This window comes from Hemibagrus wyckioides, linkage group LG22, assembly GCF_019097595.1.
Source record: "Hemibagrus wyckioides isolate EC202008001 linkage group LG22, SWU_Hwy_1.0, whole genome shotgun sequence".
In the NCBI taxonomy this organism is placed as follows: Eukaryota; Metazoa; Chordata; class Actinopteri; order Siluriformes; family Bagridae; genus Hemibagrus; species Hemibagrus wyckioides.
The window spans coordinates 5,395,864-5,416,051 of NC_080731.1; the positions used below are offsets into that span (position 1 = coordinate 5,395,864).

Sequence of the window (20,188 nt, forward strand, 5' to 3'; positions counted from 1 at the left end):
GCCTTGAAAAATGACGGCCTCCTACAAGCAGCTGTTACATAAGAAATGACGGTAAATTGCGACAAATGAGACATGCAATCCAAATATTTGGTTATTGTTTATTTGATATCCTGACTGGTTAGATTTCAACTCTCCTGTTAGCGAATGCAAATGAAATGCAGTTCTTTCCAGGAAAAAGGTTTCCACACACTTTTCCATACAGAATGTCCAAATGACCAACGTACTCAATTAGGTATTACAATCTAATGACATACAAAAAAAACAAAAACAAAAACAAAACCCCAGCATGGAATCAAGGTTATTCATCAATATAAAGTAGAAAAGTGTATAAATTGTTGAAAGAGGCAGAATAGAAATGTAGAAAAGTTCAAGTGAAACAAAGAAAGTCGCAGTTCAGTATGTAAAAAGGTAAAGAAACGGTTTGGCAGTGTTTGTATTACAACAAAATAAGGCACAAAAGTGTGAGATATGTGTTAGGTGTTCTGAAGTCACGTGTTCTAATAGTACAAACATCAACATCTTACAAACTATTCATTTCCTCTGCGACGTGGCATTCGGTCGATAAACATTTTCAAACATCAAACTCGGTTTCAGCATCAGAAAGTAAGTCATCATGGGTTGATCAACGGAAATACCCATGATGGCCGATATATTATACGTTAATTCTGCTGAAAAACAATGTGTGTGAGAGAATACAAAATGGACACACCAGCAAAAAAACGTGTTCTTTTATACACGACAAACACTATACATCGGTAAAGCAGGATGTTGGCTTTTATCCAAATCTGTCTGATTACATCGCCAGTGATGTCATGAAGTGTTACTCCTCTGATGGGAAATGGGAGATCAGACAGATCAAGTTCCTACATTATGTTGGTGGCACACAATGACTGTAAAGACTCATGGCTGAGAGATAACCAGATAGGCAAATTAAAGCAGGACACAGTCAAATACGTACACACCCGCTCGATCTAAAAGTGTTCACCGTCGTGACAGGAAAGCGCCAGAGTTTATCCGAACGTCCAGTCAGGCGTTTAAGAGGTTTCTGATAAATGTTAGGAAAACATAGGCTGTGGTAACAGGAACATTCAATAATGTTATAAAGGAAACACACTCAAACAACCAACTAGACAATGCCACAGCCAACCAACCACAGCCAGGAGATGAGGGAGCACAACTGACCATGATCTCAGGGTGAGAGGAATGGAATACTCTCTCAGCAATTAGTGACACTAACTGATCACTAGCTTCCAATGAGCTCATGTATGAGGAAGAGGGCAGACTGCACTTTCCTCCGAGTGTGTTACACTGCGCTGTGATGGACCATCAGCAGCAGTTTGAAAAGACCAGCTTCCTGAGTGGTCACTGTTGGGTGGGAATTGGCATTTGAATAAGAAAGGAAACAAGGTAGCAAGGAAGGAAGGAAGGAAGGAAGGAAAGACTGAAGCAAGGAAAGAAGGAAAAGTTAAAAAATCGGCTGAAAATTGTTAGGGCTCAAATCGAATTATAAATATCCCGACAAATAAAATATATTCTGACAAGCCGCATGAATCTAGAAAGGAATCAGCAACAGAACAACTTCTGTATACCATTCAGTGTATTTTTTTTTATAAATCTTGACGATTCACCATTCGTGGTGCTGTTGCTCTCGTTTCTACAAAATTACAAAATATTCCAAGAGATTTGTTATCAGGAAATAATCTGGTGTGAACTCCAAAAAAAATTCATGTTTTTCTATTTTTGAAAGACAAGAGAGGAGGTTAGCCCTGCTAGTCCATTTATACCGGTAACCGCGGCAACCATTATCTTATCTTATCTTAAGACAGATACAAAATCCTTTATGTCAGTTTTTCACATACAAAAATGCACAGCTGTTGTATTGTTAGATTTCAAAAAGAGTCCATTTTAAAAAACATATATATATCACATATACAAACACGTCACTCCAAGACGTCTGATCTTCGTTGCGAATTGCGATGCTAAGCAGAAGAACGAACCTAAAGAAACATTTTCTGAAGATAATAGAAGTCAGTCATACACAAGACCGTTAAGACAGATTAAGAACGCGAACGTAAAAAGTGACAGAATCGCCGCATCTCCATTTTTCTAGACGTCAAATCACTAAATCAACACTTTCTCTGTCTCACGCTCTATATAGTTAGCTCTATTCTTAGCCTGCTCGCATTAAAGCCACGGTCCAGTCATATCAGCTCCATGTCACAAGGCTTTCAAATATTCATGACATTTGAACAGGCGGTAACGTGAGACGCCCCAGTGCATGCGGGACCTGCGGCCTGACGGCAAGCCGGCCTGGCTGCAAGTTAATATTCCTCAAACGCGAACACAAACACTAAACTAGGTCTTTGGAGAAACCTACATGCTTAGAAGGACATTTTTTCCCAGGCTTGGACTCAAAAGTCTGCCTAAGTCTGGAATACGGAGTAATTAAAGTCTGGAGAACGGACCAGCGCTACGTGACTCACTATTAACACTGAGGAAAAAGGATTAAAGGTGGAGTCTGTAAAGTTTAGAAGTGCTTCTCTAAACTTGTAATAAATCATACAGCTTCGAAAATACTTTCAGCAAACCAGGATTTGCAATACTGCTATGGAACAGACAGAATTTCCGTCGAAATCTGAGGAACTTTTACAATTTTTCTGGCCCAGAAATGAGCTCTTTTTGATGTTCCTTTAAAAGGAAAGTCTTACAACAGAGTTTTAACAGAGAAATTGGGTTTTGTGAATTTTATCAATGCACCTGTAGTTCAGCTCACAGGTAGATGAAAGCTCTTAAAAAATTACAAACTGCTCCTTTATGTTAAATACATTAAATCATATACATATACACTGAACACAAACAAGTACACAAAGAACTCCTGGCTAAGTTAGTCTCTCAATGTTTTTTTTTTTGGCACTGAAAATCTGATAACAGTTCACGTCACGAACAAATAGATATTAAAAACATTTAACACACAGACTGACGTTCTTAAGAAGACAAAAAAAACTGTGCATATTATCTTCCAAGCATAACACTTAGCATGACCGATACAGACTGGCGTGTCCTATTACGTTATACTGCTTTGTAACAGCTATAAATAAACGTCAAAAGGAAATGAAATAAAAATAAAAACACAGGTTTCTAACCATAACTATTAAACAAATGAACAATGATCCCTATAAGAGCAGTATCACAGCCTTTTTTTGGAAGAATAAAGCACCTGGGAAATCATAAACAGTCAAGAAGTCAGAGCAAAGATAACTGACAGGAAATAAAAAAACGGAATCTTAGAGATTTATGCATGTAAAAGTGGCATAATAGAAAACAAGGCTGTAAAAAAAAAGTCAAATAAAAGGCATCAGTTTTAAAAAGAAAAGAAAACAACACTGTTTCTCTGATATTAAGAACTCTGATGACCTTAATCATGAACGCATGACGCTGAGCAACGTGAAGCATCAATGTCAGATACAGTGCGATGGCACAGAGATCATCAGCCCTCTAGTGGTCTCCTCGAACACTCTCGTCTCGTCTCGTCCTCTCACACTTTCCCCGCCGTCGGCTCGGACAGTAGAAGGTCTCGAGGTTCACGCAGGAACACCAGCAAGACGGTGATGTTATCGCTGGAGCCTGCAGCTTTGGCCTGAGCCACCAGGCTCTGAGCGACATCCTGCCCCGAGCCACCAGACTCCTGCAGGGCCTCCAGGACCAGGGCGGGGACGTCGGCCGGCCGCAGGACATCAAAGAACCCGTCGCACGCCAGCAGCACGTAGTCCTCATCTCCACTCAGCTGAACCGAGGAACAGTCTGCCGCGTTAGAGACGTACGGCTTCTGATCGAAATCGCCTGACAGTCAGAGACGGGAATAAGAAGGAATCAGACATGACACGGCATTACAGTGTTAACAGTATCCTTTTACACTTATTCACATCTTGAAGTGGTTTATTGCTCTTAGACCACGTCAACACTAACCACTAACATTTATTAAGAAAAACACAAAACAAGTCATTTCCTGTAAAAATAAAACAGAGAAAACCCTCTGTCATGAAAAATGCAAGTTACAGCTTACAGAAATGAGACACATTTCATGTGGATCATCCTGTATACATCTCTTCCCTCCCTCTATGTATCTATCTATCCATCCATCCATCCAGAGAGAGAGAGAGAGAGAGAGAGAGACAGAGCACCATTATAGAATTTATGGGTTTTTGTTTTTAACATCACCAATAATGGTTCAGAAACAGTTCAGTACAGCAGATGTTAAAGACATTGTGTAGAAGAGATTTTTCTCACAAAACACTGCAAAGTTTCTGCAGCACCAAGAATTTTTCATTTCAGCTTTCTGATGTGACACTCTGTGGAGGAGTGATGGAAAGTGAAAGCTCTGTTCATGTATAAAGTGATCCATTCAGTTTGAATGAATATACAGTATCTCACAAAAGTGAGTACATGCCTCACATTTTTGTAAATATTTTATTATATCTATATGACAACACTGAAGAAATGCCACTCTGCTACAGTGTAAAGTAGTGAGGGTACAGCCTGTATAACAGTGTAAATTTGCTGTCCCCTCAAAATAACTCAACACACAGCCATTATTGTCTAAACCGTCGGCAACAAAAGTGAGTACACCCCTAAGAGGAAATGTCCAATTTGGGCCCAAAGTGTCAATATTTTGTGTGGCCACCATTATTTTCCAGCACTGCCTTAACCCTCTTGGACATGGAGTTCACCAGAGCTTCACAGATTGCCACTGGAGTCCTCTTCCACTCCTCCATGATGACATCACAGAGATGGTGGATGTTAGAGACCTTGCACTCCTCTACCTTTAGGTCTGGAGACATGCTTGGCCAGTCCATCACCTTTACCCTCAGCTTCTTTAGCAAGGCAGTGGTCGTCTTGGAGATGTGTTTGGGGTCGTTATCATGTTGGAATACTGCCCTGCGGCCCAGTCTCCGAAGGGAGGGGATCATGCTCTGCTTCAGTAGGTCACAGTACATGTTGGCATTCATGGATCCCTCAATGAACTGTAGCTCCCCAGTGCTGGCAGCACTCATACAGGCCCAGACCATGACACTCCCACCACCATGCTTGACTGTAGACAAGGCACACTTGTCTTTGTACTTTGTGCCACACACGCTTGACACCATCTGAACCAAATAAGTTTATCTTGGTCTTATCAGACCACAGGACATGGTTCTGGCCATGTCCTTAGTCTGCTTGTCTTCAGCAAACTGTATGTGGGCTTTCTTGTGCATCATCTTTAGTAGAGGCCAATTTGATGCAGTGTGCAGCGTATGGTCTGAGCACTGACAGGCTGACCCCCCACCCCTTCAACCTCTGCAGCAATGCTGGCAGCACTCATACGTCTATTTCCCAAAGACAACCTCTGGATATGACACTGAGCACGTACACTCAACTTCTTTGGTGGACCATGGCGAGGCCTGTTCTGAGTGGAACCTGTCCTGTAAAACCGCTCTATGGTCTTGCCCACCGTGCTGCAGCTCAGTTTCAGGGTCTTGGCAATCTTCTTATAGCCTAGGCCATCTTTATGTTGTATGTGTGTTGAGTTATTTTGAGGGGGACAGCAAATTTACACTGTTATACAGGCTGTACAATATATAAATATAATAAAATATTTACAAAAATGTGAGGGGTGTACTCACTTTTGTGAGATACTGTATGTATGACATCTAAATACATAGATACATAACCACTAAAAAGCTTGTTAGAATTAAAATACAAAAGAAACCCCTCTCTCGCAAGGAAATGAGTTGATCAGATCTTATCAACACTGCAGTGACATCTGCAAATAAGTTCTGGTAAGTTTCGGTGACCCAAAAATGAGGTCATGCTTTCAATTCCAGTCAGATCACCCAGACAAAAAAATATAAGTGACATGATTACCCCGTTTACTCACCTATCGCCCGGGAAACAGCATATGTCCCGTTCACACGCCAGCAGCCCATGAAGGCAATGCAGCCACCCAGATCCTCTATTCTCTTCTTCTCATCCTGCACAGACAGAGAAGACCACCATCAGAGACCACCAGGAGCACGCAGGAATAACAACCGCCTCATAGAAGCAATGACGTAATAATACTGTATAATAACGAGATACTAAAGCTTATCTGAAACGACGATAAAACCTGAAGCACTTCAAAGATTTCAGCTGGTTTTCCTGTAAAGCTTATCATTTTCAAAATATTTTCTCACCTGAAAGAGTAAGTTAAGGTACACACCGATCAGGCATAACATTATGACTAAATAAACTGATGATCTCCTCATCATGGTATATTAGGCGGCAATTGAACATTTTGTCCTCAAAGTTGATGTGTTAGAAGCAGGAAAAATAAGCAAGCTTAAGGATTTGAGCGAGTTTGACAAAGGGCCAAATTGTGATGGCTAGACCACTGGATCAGAGCATCTCCAAAACCGCAGCTCTTGTGGGGTGTTCCCGGTCTGCAGTGGTCAGTATCTATCAAAAGTGATCCAAGGAAGGAACAGTGGTGAACCGGCGACAGGGTCATGGGCGGTCAAGGCTCATTGATGCACGTGGGGAGTGAAGGCTGGCCCGTGTGATCCGATCCAACAGACGAGCTACTGTTGATCAAACTGCTGAAGAAGTTAACGCTGGTTCTGATAGAAAGGTGTCAGAATACTCAGTGCAGGACGGGTCAGGGCTGTTTGGCAGCAAAAGGGAGACCAACACAATATGAGTCAGGTGGTCATAATGATATGCCTGTTCTGTGTTTTTTTTTTAAAAACGTGGACAGATTTGGCTAAAAGGCGGCGAAACACATGTAATCACTTATGGTGAAGTAAACCGATCCTTTCAGCACTCGATTTAGCCTCCTGTCAGCAAATCCAAGGAAAATAAATCTTCGTCCACTTCATGCACTTTAACCGTCTCCTAAGGATTCCCTTCTAAATTAAAGGACCAGGAAACTCTTTTTTTTTTCTGGAACATTCCCATCAGCATCCTTTTTTTGTTTTCTTTTAAAGCGAAGTATACTTTACAAACCATTTTTCTTTTCTGTTTACATTGGATGTTTTGTTCAGGAGGAACAGAAGCAGGGAAAGGCAAACGTCCCTAGACATCGATCCAAACTCGTTGCTGTGTCCTTTGAGGGGGATTTTAATCCTGTTTCGTAATGTCGTGACGTGACAAAGCTGAGAAAAGCAGATCTTCATGCAAAAATGCAGCGACGGCCAAGGGGAGTGAAGATGATGGAGCGCACGAGATCCTACACAAATAGAACATGCTGCTTCTCCTTCATCTACTGTGATATGATGCACATATACACTGGTGAGGTTTATACACAAACTCGCTGTTTCATTTGAGCAGCAAGAAATCTGATCTGTTAGCTAGCTTCAACACCCACATATAAATGTTCACTGCATGTGTGAGTGTAGCTTGAGCCTGAAACTGTATGATTTCTTCACATGTACTGTAGGGAAACGTCCATCAATTCAATTTGCAATCGGATACTGTAAGAAAACCTGGACTGCTCCTGTTTCCTGCATTTAACCATTAAACAACTTTAATTGTGCTCGAGATACATGCAAAATAGAAAGACACTTCAGTTCAGGAAATCCTGTAATGTTCAGTAATAGAATAGAAAATGTGTGAATTCCAGCATGTGAAGGGGTTTTCCCCAGGCTGCCTCAAACATGTGCATGGTATAATGTTTGTTTTGATGTGTGAAAATAAGCAGAGGAGAACTTTATCATTACTATTGAAATTAAAAATTGCATAACACGCTGATTCTGAATGCGATGCCGGTTATTGTTAACGATTATATTAGGTGGTGTATGATAACATAAGGCCATCCATGACGCATGTCTCGTACCTCTCTCTCGGGTTTATGGGGGTCCATGAGGATGACCGGCTCGCCCTTCCTCACCAGCATGGCCTGCGAGTCGCCTAGCCAGGACACCGTCAGCCAATCGGCAGCCAGCAACACAGCCACGCCCGTACTGCCGCTGCGCATGCGCTGTGGAAGCAACACACACTGTTACACAACATTTATTGGTCCGTCATCAATCACAACTCATGCAACCCGGCTCTCTGTACCGTGCATTCGATCCATTCTCAGAAAACACCGAGGGGAATAAACAAACAAACAGAAAGAAAAAAAAAGCACAGTGTTTTCTACAGAATGACTAAACCCGAAGCTTCTCGTGCAACTTTCGCTGCTTTTCAACTGCATTCGCACTGCGCCCACATTACAGCAGTGTAGCCATGCTGACTAAAATCACTACCTGCATGCGCACACACACACAGTCTCAAAAGCTTCTTACCAAACATCTATCCATACTGTCTGAATGTGTGTAGGAGATTTTCTCAGAAAATTAAACAAACATTCTCTGAACTTTCCACTGGAATAACACCCGGGGACGAAACCCGTTTCCCTAAGACTCGGATTGTACTACCATTCCGACTTTCTCTAAATCTCGATTCTTCTGTTCTGAACACTTTCATTACACTCACATTCAGTACAGTTTTATTTGTCTAGGGCTTTTAACAATGCACATTATCACTAAGCAGCTTGAGAGAATATAGAAAGATTATAAGTGTTAAATATCATGTTAAATTTATCCCTAACGAATAAGCCGGAGGTAATGGCGTTGAGGAAAATCTCCCTGAGACAATATGAGGAAGAAACCTTGAGAGGAACCAGACACAAAAGGGAACCTCGTCTTCATCTGGGTGACAGCAGAGAGTGTGATTATGAACCATTTCCCTTTTGTAACTGTGCATTATATTGTCAAAAAGTACAAGCATGAAATTTATTCTAGTTTGTTTTGCTGTTGAACTTATCAAATGTTCACTGATGGAGACTTGAGCACTAAACTGTTCTTGGCTAAAATGATCAAAGGGATAAGTCATTATTTATACTATACCAGATATATAAGTTATACCAGATATATACAGTTTATAGAAATATAAACTGCACCTCTGTTTTACTTTTTGGTCACTCATGATGCGTCACCATATACAGTACTGGCATACACCAACCAAGCATACCATTATGACCACCTGCCTAATATTGTGTTGCTCCCCCTTTTTCTGCCAAAACAGCCCTGACCTGTCCTGCACTGTGTATTCTGACACCTTTCTATCAGAACCAGCATTAACCTTTTCAGCAGTTTGATCAAGAGTAGCTTGTCTGTTAGATCGGCTCACACGGGCCAGCCTTCACTCCCCACGTACATCAATGAGCCTTGGCCGCCCATGACCCTGTCGTCGGTTCACCACTGTTCCTTCCTTGGACCACTTTTGATAGATACTGACCACTGCAGCCCGGGAACACCCCACAAGAGCTGCAGTTTTGGAGATGCTCTGATCCAGTGGTCTAGCCATCACAATTTGGCCCTTCATCAAACTCGCTCAAATCCTTACGCTTGTCCATTTTTCCTGCTTCTAACACATCAACTTTGAGGACAAAATGTTCACTTGCTGCCTAATATATCCCACCCACTAACAGGTGCCATGATGAGATCATCAGTGTTATTCACTTCACCTCTCACTGCTCATATATATATATATATATACACATACATCAGCTCACTCATTTCCTTTCATTCATTCCATTTAAAGGAACTTGTAACTCTTTCCATTATAAGACACAATATGAAAACGAAAGTAAAAGGATGGTTTCAAAAAACTTTCCACTGTTTTGAACAAGTTTGTTTCCTAAATCAGGTTGTGATAAAATAATAATAACATTAATATAGAGCATTATATTTGTGTTTATATATTTATATTTAGACAACAGATAACAGCCCAACAAAAAAACAAATGTTCAAAACTTCTCATTCAGGTATGAAGTGCTGGAAAAACTCTATATGAGTCAAGATGCTTATTCACAATCGAAGTAAGAAGTCTCCAGTGTCAGGGTTTGTGTAATTTTACATTTTATGGTACAGGAAAGTCTTCAGAGTAGAGTGTTTTGCGTTGTCTTGTTTTGCTGAGGACGGGTTTAAGATTTTTCCTTTTGTCAATTCAGGAAGTTTGTTCTTTGGCATCGTTGCCTCTGGTTTAGTCATAAGGGATAAATTTATACTTTTCAAATCCTGGCTTTGTGACAACATCTACACCTTCCAAATATACAAAACTGAATTAATTAGGCTGCTAAAATATAAGTGATAACCAGAACTAAAATAATTCACACATGTCCTGCTACATACCACGTAACTATAAATGGATAAAAAGGAATTGGAATGTTTGCACAAGCCTCATTGGCACCTATATTCAAATTTATCTTGCTCAGATTTTACTTCGGAAACTAAGAGTAAAAACTCTTGGTTGCCCGATATTGGAAAATAATATACCTCATGGTGGTAAAAGTGACTACACCACAATACAGCATCACTTTCCAATGACAGCACAAGCACCAAGATTTCTATTAGTCACCTACACCGATCAGGCATAACATTATGAACAGTGACAGGTGAAGTGAATAAGACTGATGATCTCCTCATCATGGCACCTGTTAGTGGGTGGGATATATTAGGCAGCAGGTGAACATTTTGAGTGAGTTTGACCAAAGGCTAAATTGTGATGGCTTGACCACTGGATCAGAGCATCTCCAAAACTGCAGCTCTTGTGGGGTGTTCCCGGTCTGCAGTGGTCAGTATCTATCAAAAGTGGTCCAAGGAAGGAACAGTGGTGAACCGGCGACAGGATCATGGGCGTCCGAGGCTCACTGATGCGCGTGGGGAGCGAAGGCTGGCCCGTGTGATCCGATCCAACAGACGAGCTACTGTTGCTCAAACTGCTGAAGAAGTTAATGCTGGTTCTGATAGAAAGGTGTCAGAATACACAGTGCATGATGGGTCAGGGCTGTTTTTGGCAGTAAAAGGGGGACCAACACAGGTGGTCATAATGTTATGCCTGGTCATTAAATAAATAAATAAATAAATAAATAAAGCTTTGCTCCTAAGACTTTCATTGGGGTGTAACATGGTCTTCAAAGAATTTGTCAGGAAAATGACTTTTTTTATGTCTGCAAATTAACAAATCTTGTTTGCAATCAATGTGTTTTGTAGTACAGTATCCCATGTTACACATAGTTCAGTATTTATTCATCCCTTTAAGATGAATACTGAACCTCATCATAAACTACCTTTCAGGTTTACTCTCCTCCGCTCACTCGTACCTCTCTCCTGGCCTTGATCCTAAACATCTCGTCCGTTTGTACGAAGGAGTTTTTAAAAGCCGCGCTGGTGTCGCTCTTCAGCGTCTCCTGTTGGCTGAGGATGACGTGCAGGTGAGTAGAAGAGTAAGTGGCTGCGTCGACTCCTCCGTGACCGTCGAACACGGCGTAGTACTCGCGCTCCACGCCGTCCTGTAGGAAAGAGGAAAGCTTTATTCTCAGGATTAAGAGGAGACGTCATATCAAGAGTATCATCACTACCCGAGAGCTACATGCAGGGATCTTCTCCCCCGTGTGTAATATTGTTTCATTCCTAGTTTGACTGTTTCATGATTCATTTAACTTTCAGATTGTGTAACTGTCCTACTTAGAACGGTTTCACATCGAGGCTGCGTTGTTTCTGCGGCTTTAAATGACATCATTCGGTCCATCATTCTGAAACCGCATTTCCGACTATCACAATCTGTACAACACCTTGAATTTAGAGACAAACAGCCCTTACTTGTGTAAAGTGCAAAATTTTTAAAACAGTATTATTGTTCTGTTATAACTTAAAATTATTACTCGGGTATTTTCCAGCTTTTCCTCAGTGTGAAGATTATTCTGACATATTTGTCAACGATTTTCACATCGGAACTTAGAACAAAATCTCCAAGACTCTCCTAAACCGGACGTTGAGGTGATAAGGGCATGATAAGGAGCCTGACCCCTGACCTGTAACCCGAAAAGCTGATTAAACTCAGGCAGCATCACGTGCCGATCCTCCATCTTCCTGCGTGTGTTCCGAATGGCGTGGACAGAGCAGAGGCAGGAGCGCGAGGACCGAGGTGTCTGATTGGGCAGTTGTTTCTGCCAGGCCACACCCACTTCTCTGAGCTTGTTGATAAACAGACGCTGAAGAGGCTCAGACTGCAGCACTGTGCAGAGAAAATTAGACTGATGTTAGATGGAGCTTTACATAATGTTTTATTCTTTCTTAGAAAAGAGTCTGTATAGAGATGATGTTCAGTCAGGCTGCAGTATTCTATATCACCACCAGAGGGCAGCCTTATGTAGCATTATCCAGTCTAGGAGACTTTTACACTGCTGGAAATTCTAATTAAACTGGAGAAAAGGGATATATGTGTGTATAAAATAAGCGAAATGTTTTGCTTCACTCACAAACTACTTTTGTTTCACCCTCCTGCTGCTGTTCAGGGTCTTTAGGGCAGTGGAAAGGTGAAAGGTCATCTTTCAGAAGCTCAGTGACCGCAGCATGGCACATTGACGCACTCAGCCAGCCAGAGGCGTTCCTGTATGCATACAGAAACACAAGAAAAGCAGATCATTTAAAGGGGAGGTTGTGGTAGCTGAGTGGATAAGGTATTGATTGGGAGGTTTTGAGTTCAAATCCCAAGTCCACTCAAGCTGCTAGGCTACAGCTGGTCCCCTGAGCAAGGCCCTTAACCCTCAATTGCTATTGTCCACTTCTCTCATTTCAAACTCCTCTTCCTCGACTTGTCCAGCTGTTCTCACTTCCCAGTGCTCACATTTTAATCACACAGCATCATACATCCTCTTTCTTGATAACATATCAGGGTCACTTTGTTTGTAACTCATCTCCCGAGTAATGTATTAGATCCTCTTCTGGCTTCACTTCACCTAAAGCCTATGTTCATCATGTACTGAGAATCTGATCAGCAACACTGGAGCATCAAGAGCACCGCTTTCTAAAAGACACGGCACACTCGTTCATGTTATTTTGGCACAGATTAAAGGACAGGTCGATTCCTTCCACTCGAAGTTGAATCAGATTAGTGCAACAGTCTGAATGACACGGTGCAACTCTAACAGGAAATGAACTCTGATCGAAAGGAAGTGGGTAGAACAATGAACAGGAAGTCTGCCATGAGGAATGTACCAGAAACAGAAAGAGTAGGAAATACACATACACATATATATACAGAGAGTGGGGAGGGGGACTGAGTGAGAGAAAGAGACAGAGACAGAGACAGAGACAGAGACAGAGACAGAGACAGAGAGAGAGAGAGAGAGAGAGAGAGAGAGAGACTGCGTGAGAGAGAGAGAGAGAGAGAGAGAGAGGGAGAGACAGATAGACAGAAAGAAGAGAGAATAGGCAAGAAACAGAGAGAGAGAGAGAGAGAGAGTGCAAGAGACAGACAAAATAGAACAAAAAAGAAAGATTATAGAAATAATTAACAATAGGAATAAATGAGTGAGATAAATGGGACAAAGAGAGAGAGTATAAGAGTGAGACAGAGACACTAAGGGAGGGAGTGTGTGGGTGTGGGTGTGTGTAAGAGAGAGAGAGAGAGACAAACAGACAGGAAACAGGCACACACACACACAAACACAGACAGACAGACACACACAGAGAGATAGAGAGCAAATCACCAGAGAGAGAGAGACAGAGACAGAAAGACAGACAGAGAGAAAGGGAGAGAGAGAGAGAGAGAGAGGAGAGAGAGAGGGAGGGAGGAAAGAGAGAGAGAAAGAGAGAGAGAGAGGGAGTGTGTGTGTGTGAGAGAGAGAACTAAGTCTAAACTTGTGCAAATGCTATCAGTAAAAAAAATGAGAGAGAGAGAGCAAGAGAATAGCGAGAGAGTAAAGCGTAGAGGAATGACAGGAATGTGTGAACACTCCTCTTCTGGTTTGAGACAGGGAGCAGTGACAGGTATGACTGTACACACACACACACACACACACACACACACACACATATATACATATATATATATAGACACAAAGTGGACAGCTGAGGTTGTTGCTTTTCCTATTGACAAGTTTTATATTCATTAATAGAAATGTGTTACTATTGTTACTGAAAGTGTAACTAACTTGTGAACCACTTCACACACATTTAAAAATTCATGTCAACACTCACACACACACTATATGCAAACACATTCACACACACAAACACTAGGTGCAAAATCACACCCATACAAACAAATACATGCACACGTGTGCATACACACACAAAAACTATGTGGAAACACACACACACAAACACAATGTGCAAAATCACACCCATATACACACATATGAACACTATGTGGAAACACCCACACACACCCACAAATGCATGCACACATGCACACACAAACACTATGAGCAGACACACACACACACAGTGCAAAATCACACACATACATGTGCACGTGAACGCACACATATAAACTCTATGTGGAAGTGCACACACAAACGCTATGTGCAAACACACACACTATGTGCAAAAACACATACAAAGAAATGCATGTGCACGTACACAGACACACACCTGAACACTATAAGCAAACACACACAGATATACACATGAACAAATGCGTGCACACACACACACACGCATGCATTCACACACATGCACACACACAAACACAAGCAGTTACCTGGCAGACAACAGTCTAAGCCCCAGGTCCAGGCTTTCACCCTTCACCTCCTCCAGCGTCACGGTGCGGCTGAGTGGAGCGAGAGGAAGCGGGTCATCGTGTCCCAGCGGGTTCTCAAACTCCTCCACGAAACTTTTCAGGAAGCTCTGAGCTCCGTCCTGCTCGTTCATCCCCATCACTGCCTTCTGAGAGTGACCAACCTGATGAGAGTTCCTTCTGTCTCACACTGGACGCTTCTGCAATCTGCCTTGTTCCTCTTCGCACCTAAAAATCAACCACACACAAAGACAGTTCCCACATTCTCTCACTGCCCAGTCGACATCACCACCACCACCACCACCACCACCACCACCACCATGATCCATTGTGTTCTGTTTGAACAGGTTTAATCCTGTGTTTTGAAGAACACACTGGACTGCTGGAATGCAGACTAAGCTGAAGGGTGAGTCAGAGCTGTGTGACACAGACACGATCCACAATTAGGAATCTCTTGCTAATGCTCTGTCTATACAGGCTCCATTTCAAGCTCAAAATCCAGAGAGCTAGAGCTTCTGAACATCTGCGAGATGAGCGCTCTCTAAACGGACATGATTTGCGTTCGATCGTCTAAATCCGACCTACAGAAACACATCTGGAATGTCTGAGATAGTTCACGTGAAAGCTCATTTTGTGTCTCTGCCATAAGAAATGAAAAAAATTAGGAAAAAACATCTTTGCTCTGGAGACGTCAGGCAACTAATTATGAAATAATCCTGATTGTGTGTTTACACTGATACACCCCCCCAAAAAAAATGGATTAACACATTATTTCAAAGTCTGACAACGGATCAGTAGATTCTGCTAAACAAGCCATGGTTCACGTGTCAAAGTCGATCACTAGATCCTCTGATCTAGCGGATCCGAATATTGCCCGGGTGCAAAAATTGTACATTCAATGTATTTGTATATATCACTTAACAATGGATATTGTCTCAAAGTAGCTTTACAGAAGTATAGAAACATAGAGGGGGAAAAAAGTTTAGAGTTAAGTTACTATTTTATCCCTAATGAGCAAACCTGAGGCGATGGTGGTGAGGAAAAACTCCCTGAGATGATATGAGGAAGAATCCTTGAGTGGAACCAGGCTCAGAAGGGAACCTCATCCTCATTTGGGGGACACTGGACACTAAATAATGTCTTCTTCTTCCGGCTTTTCCCTTCAGGGGTCTCCACAGTGAATCATCTCTCTCCACCTATACCTAGCTTCTGCATCCTCAACACTTGCACCCACTAGCTTCATATCCTCATTTATTACATCCATATACCTTCCTCTTTTCCTCCTGACTGGCAGCTCCATGTCCAACATTCTCCTACCAATATACTCACTCTCCCTCCTCTGAACATGTCCAAACCATCTTAATCTGGCCTCCCTAACTTCACCCCCCCCCAAACGTCCAACATGAGCTGTCCCTCTGATGTACTCATTCCTAATCCTGTCCAACCGTCTCACTCCCAAAGAGAACCTCAACATCTTCAGCTCTGACTCCTGTCTCTTCCTCAAGGCTTACATATTTCACACATAATTGCAAAAATGACAAAAAGTCTGTTTTACTTCTACATATGGTGTCTTCTTACATCTACATATATAATTCTTCTTGTATAAAAATACCTCAGTAATAAATAGTTGTAAGTAATAACCTGTCCTCATAATACGCAGTGTTGTGTGTGATATTCTTCAACTATGTAATTACAATAATTCAAATTCTGTGCAATAACCTAGTGCAATTGTTTGTTTTTGTTAAATTATTATTATTTTATTTTTCTTCTGTATTTATATTGATTTCTTGATCTTTTCTGCTTCATATTTGCACATTTTTCTTCTTTTCTTGCTGCTGTAACATGGACATTTCCCCACTGTGCGACGAATTATTTATAATCGATTCATTTTGACAGCTCATGATTCATTTCTCATATCCAACCATCAACCCACTTTATTCCTAATCACTGGGATCTGCTGGAGTCTATCCCATGGGCGAAAGGCAGGGGTACACCCTGGACAGGTCACCAGTTCATCACAAGGCCACACATATAGACAGACAACCACACACACTCACACACACTCCTATGGGCAATTTAGAATTACCAATCAACCTAATGTACATGTTTTTGGACTGTGGGAGGAAACCGGAGTACCCGGAGTAAACCCACGCAGGCATGGGGAGAACATGCAAATGCCACACAGTGGGGTTGTCTGTCTATATGTGTGGCCCTGTGATGGACTGGCTGTACCCCTGCCTTTCACCCAATGTGTGCTGGGGCAGCAGTGCCTGTTCGAACCCGAGATTCGAACCCAGGACCTTCTTGCTGTGAGGTGACAGTGCTAGCCACTAATCCAAAAAAACATAGTACAGATTCAACCTGGAAGGATCTCATAGAGAGAGAGAGAGACAGAGACAGAGAGAGGCAGATACACACTGCCATAAATAAAATAATTCATTCAATTTGCAGTATATAATCCAATGATTTAACCTTTAGCTTTCCTGTTTCCAGAGGTAGTTAATGCTTGATTTATCAAAATGCCGAAAGAAACTTTTAGTATTTAGCAGCCTACATATACATATATAATACATATATAATATAACCCAGTAACACATAATTTATTCATTTTTCTCCTTCTCTTTTTTCATAAATTCACTTTAACTGGATGCCAAAATACAAGCCAGAAAATTTGCTAAAACAATTTGAGTCTAACTGCAAAGCCAAAGGTCAGTCTGTGCGCGTGATATAAAAATCTGTCTGCAATATCGGTGTCTCAGAGATCGGTATTATCGCGATGCTGAGTCCTAAACGATACATCGTGCCTCCCTGCTGTGTGTGTAATATTCTGTTTCAGATCTCTGTAGCTAAAGCTGGACTTTGCATGCTTCTCCCTCAACCATAAACCTACAAGACAAACACCAGGCTGATTTTTCTTTTAAATAATAAAGCATTTGCAGGTTGGTTACAGTTTACAGTGCACACGAGCAGGCCTTTTAACAACATCCTGCCAACTTTTATTTCCGGATGTAGCGCGTGTACAGTGTCTCGCGCCTTGCAAAAGCACAGCTATGTTGTACATGTGGACAAACCTGGTACATACCTCTGAACGTCTTTAGTCTCGCGCTGACACTCCCTTCTCTCGGATATAAAAGATCTCACCTCAGCTCACTCACTGAGACTCAACCGGAAGTCGGAGACCGGAAATAAGCAGCAAACATACTGTATACAATCCGGATTGACCGAGCAACAGATCATCCGGGCGTGTGAAACAAGCATTTGGTTGTGAGATCTGTTTCCCTTCTGTGTATCTGTTCGGTACAGTCAGGAAGTCTGCCCCTAGTGGTGGCTTTGTATATGGTCATTATAATAAAGAAATATTATTATACTACTACAGTGATGAGTTCTTTAGTCTGATTGGTCCGAAAGTGTTTATTAATTTTTAATATATGCAAAAAAAAAAAAAAATTAACAGTATAATAAGCATAATTTTATTTATATATCTTAATTGTTAGCTACACACATTATCCCTGTAATAAAAAGTGACAGAATCAGGTTTAAAATTAATGTGTCCATTTGTTTGTTGGCAAATTATCACTTTAATACTATAGCAACGAATGAAACAAACTTTCTGATATAGCTACTTCATATCATAGTGCTGAAACACCTGCCTCAGTTAGCAATAACTTTCTTAATCAAAACACAAAGCTTGATAAATAACTGATCACTGTAATACAACCTTTTATAAACCTTTTTTGATGACAAAATTCTTAGAATAAAATCTAGTGTTGAATAAATAACATTCTACACTATATTGAGGGACACCCCTCCAAATCTTTGAATTCAGGGGTTGGACTCAGCCCCTTAGTTCCAGTAAAAGGAACTCTTAATTCAGTATACCAAGACATTTTGGACAATCTCATGCTCCCAACTTTGTGGGAACAGTTTGGGGATGACCCCTTCCTGTTCCAACATGCAAGGTCATGGATGAACACGTTTGGTTTTGACCTCAACCTGATAGAACACCTTTGGGAAGAATTAGAGCGCAGACTGTGAGCCAGACCTTCTTATCCAACATCAGTGTCTGACCTCACAAATGCACTTCTAGAGGAATGGTCAAAAATTCCCATAAACACACTCCTAAACCTTGTGGAAAACCTTCCCAGAAGCTGTTATAGCTGCAAAGGGTGGGACAACTCCATACTACATAAATGTGCATGTAAAGGTCCCAGTTTTGGCCTGGCTCACAGTCTCTGCTCTAATTCATCCCAGAGGTGTTCTATCAGGTTGAGGTCAGGACTCTGTGCAGGCCAGACAAGTTCCTCCACAACAAACTCACTCATCCATGTCTTTATGGACCTTGCTTTGTGCACTGGTGTGCAGTCATGTTGGAACAGGAAGGGGTCATCCCCAAACTGTTCCCATAAAGTTGGGAGCATGAAATTGTCCAAAATGTCTTGGTATGCTGAAGCATTAAGAGTTGAATCCCACATGAGTCCCAAAACTTTTGGCAAGATAGTGTATGTTTATTATGGTAACCATAAGATTTGGTTGCTAAGCAACTTAATGGGCAAAGATTCAATAGACAGTAGACTGGGTGGAGTGTTTTTTTGTTTGTTTGTATTTTAGTTATCGTGACGCAGTCACAGCTGTGGATATATTGAGGATGTCACAAAGCCATGCAATGTGGTTCGACCAATCAGAATTGAGTGCTGATAATGTCCGTCTTTATCTTATCTTTTCTTTCCCATCCTAACATATTGTTTGTAATGTACTCAGCTCTGATCCACACTACAGAAGTAAAGGGTGTTTACTTGTGTGGCATCCTGGATACATTAAGTTTTGATGACATGGCACTGCTTATTGTTTGAGATGTTAGGACGCATCATCAGCAAGCCAAAGGGTGGTGTGTAATTTTACTCATAAACAGTTATAATACACTAACAGGCCCTTACTGCCACCAGCTGTTCACTTTCGGTAAAAAAGTTAACCTCTAGCTGGTTGAATCACAATGTTATGGATCATACTGGTAAAAAAAGATCAGGACACACCAATAACGAACATACTTATGCAACTCTAGCTTAAACTGGTGGGTTTGTGAACTCATATTAGCTTTGTAAAAGCACAACTAACCAACTAGTTACAGAAATTAGACTCATTCAGAGTTCAGTAGCATAAAAAAAACCTTAAATTACGGCAAGACTGAAGGAATATATTGAAAAATGTATTTTTAAAAGAAGTGATTTTTCAGATTTTCTCTTTTTAACTAGATGATCAGATGATGTACAAATTTCGATTTTTTTGTCAAAATATCAGTATTATTAGATTGTCCATGATAGATGAATAAATAAATAAATTAATTGAAAATAAATCACTTTTCCTACATCCAATTTGTTTTCAACATTCAGGTCAAAATATGTAATGCAGATTTTAAAAATCTTACTAGGTTAAAAACCAACCAATAAATAAATAAATAAAAATCTCTAAGGAATTCAGTGGACTGGCACAATAAAATATTTTGACTTAAATTTTTTTTTTTGTTTTTTATTTTTGGCAGTCTAGAGTACTATAGACGTTTACGCCAGTTTACAGTTCTGCTCTTAAGTAATTTGTAGCTGATTTACCTCAT

General features: G+C 41.1%; 1 protein-coding gene across 1 annotated transcript; it reads right to left on the reverse strand.

Moving 5' to 3' along the window:
• Positions 1 to 86: 86 nt before the first annotated feature.
• Positions 87 to 17,816, reverse strand: ppm1f (protein phosphatase, Mg2+/Mn2+ dependent, 1F). The gene is made up of 8 exons (XM_058375096.1): positions 17,663 to 17,816; positions 14,545 to 14,808; positions 12,317 to 12,447; positions 11,870 to 12,072; positions 11,159 to 11,347; positions 7,847 to 7,990; positions 5,915 to 6,008; positions 87 to 3,840 (listed from the first exon to the last, which is right to left on the reverse strand). Exons 2-8 carry the CDS (start codon positions 14,718 to 14,720, stop codon positions 3,536 to 3,538), a joined length of 1,242 nt encoding a protein of 413 aa, XP_058231079.1. The 5' UTR covers positions 14,721 to 14,808; positions 17,663 to 17,816; the 3' UTR covers positions 87 to 3,535.
• Positions 17,817 to 20,188: the final 2,372 nt, after the last annotated feature.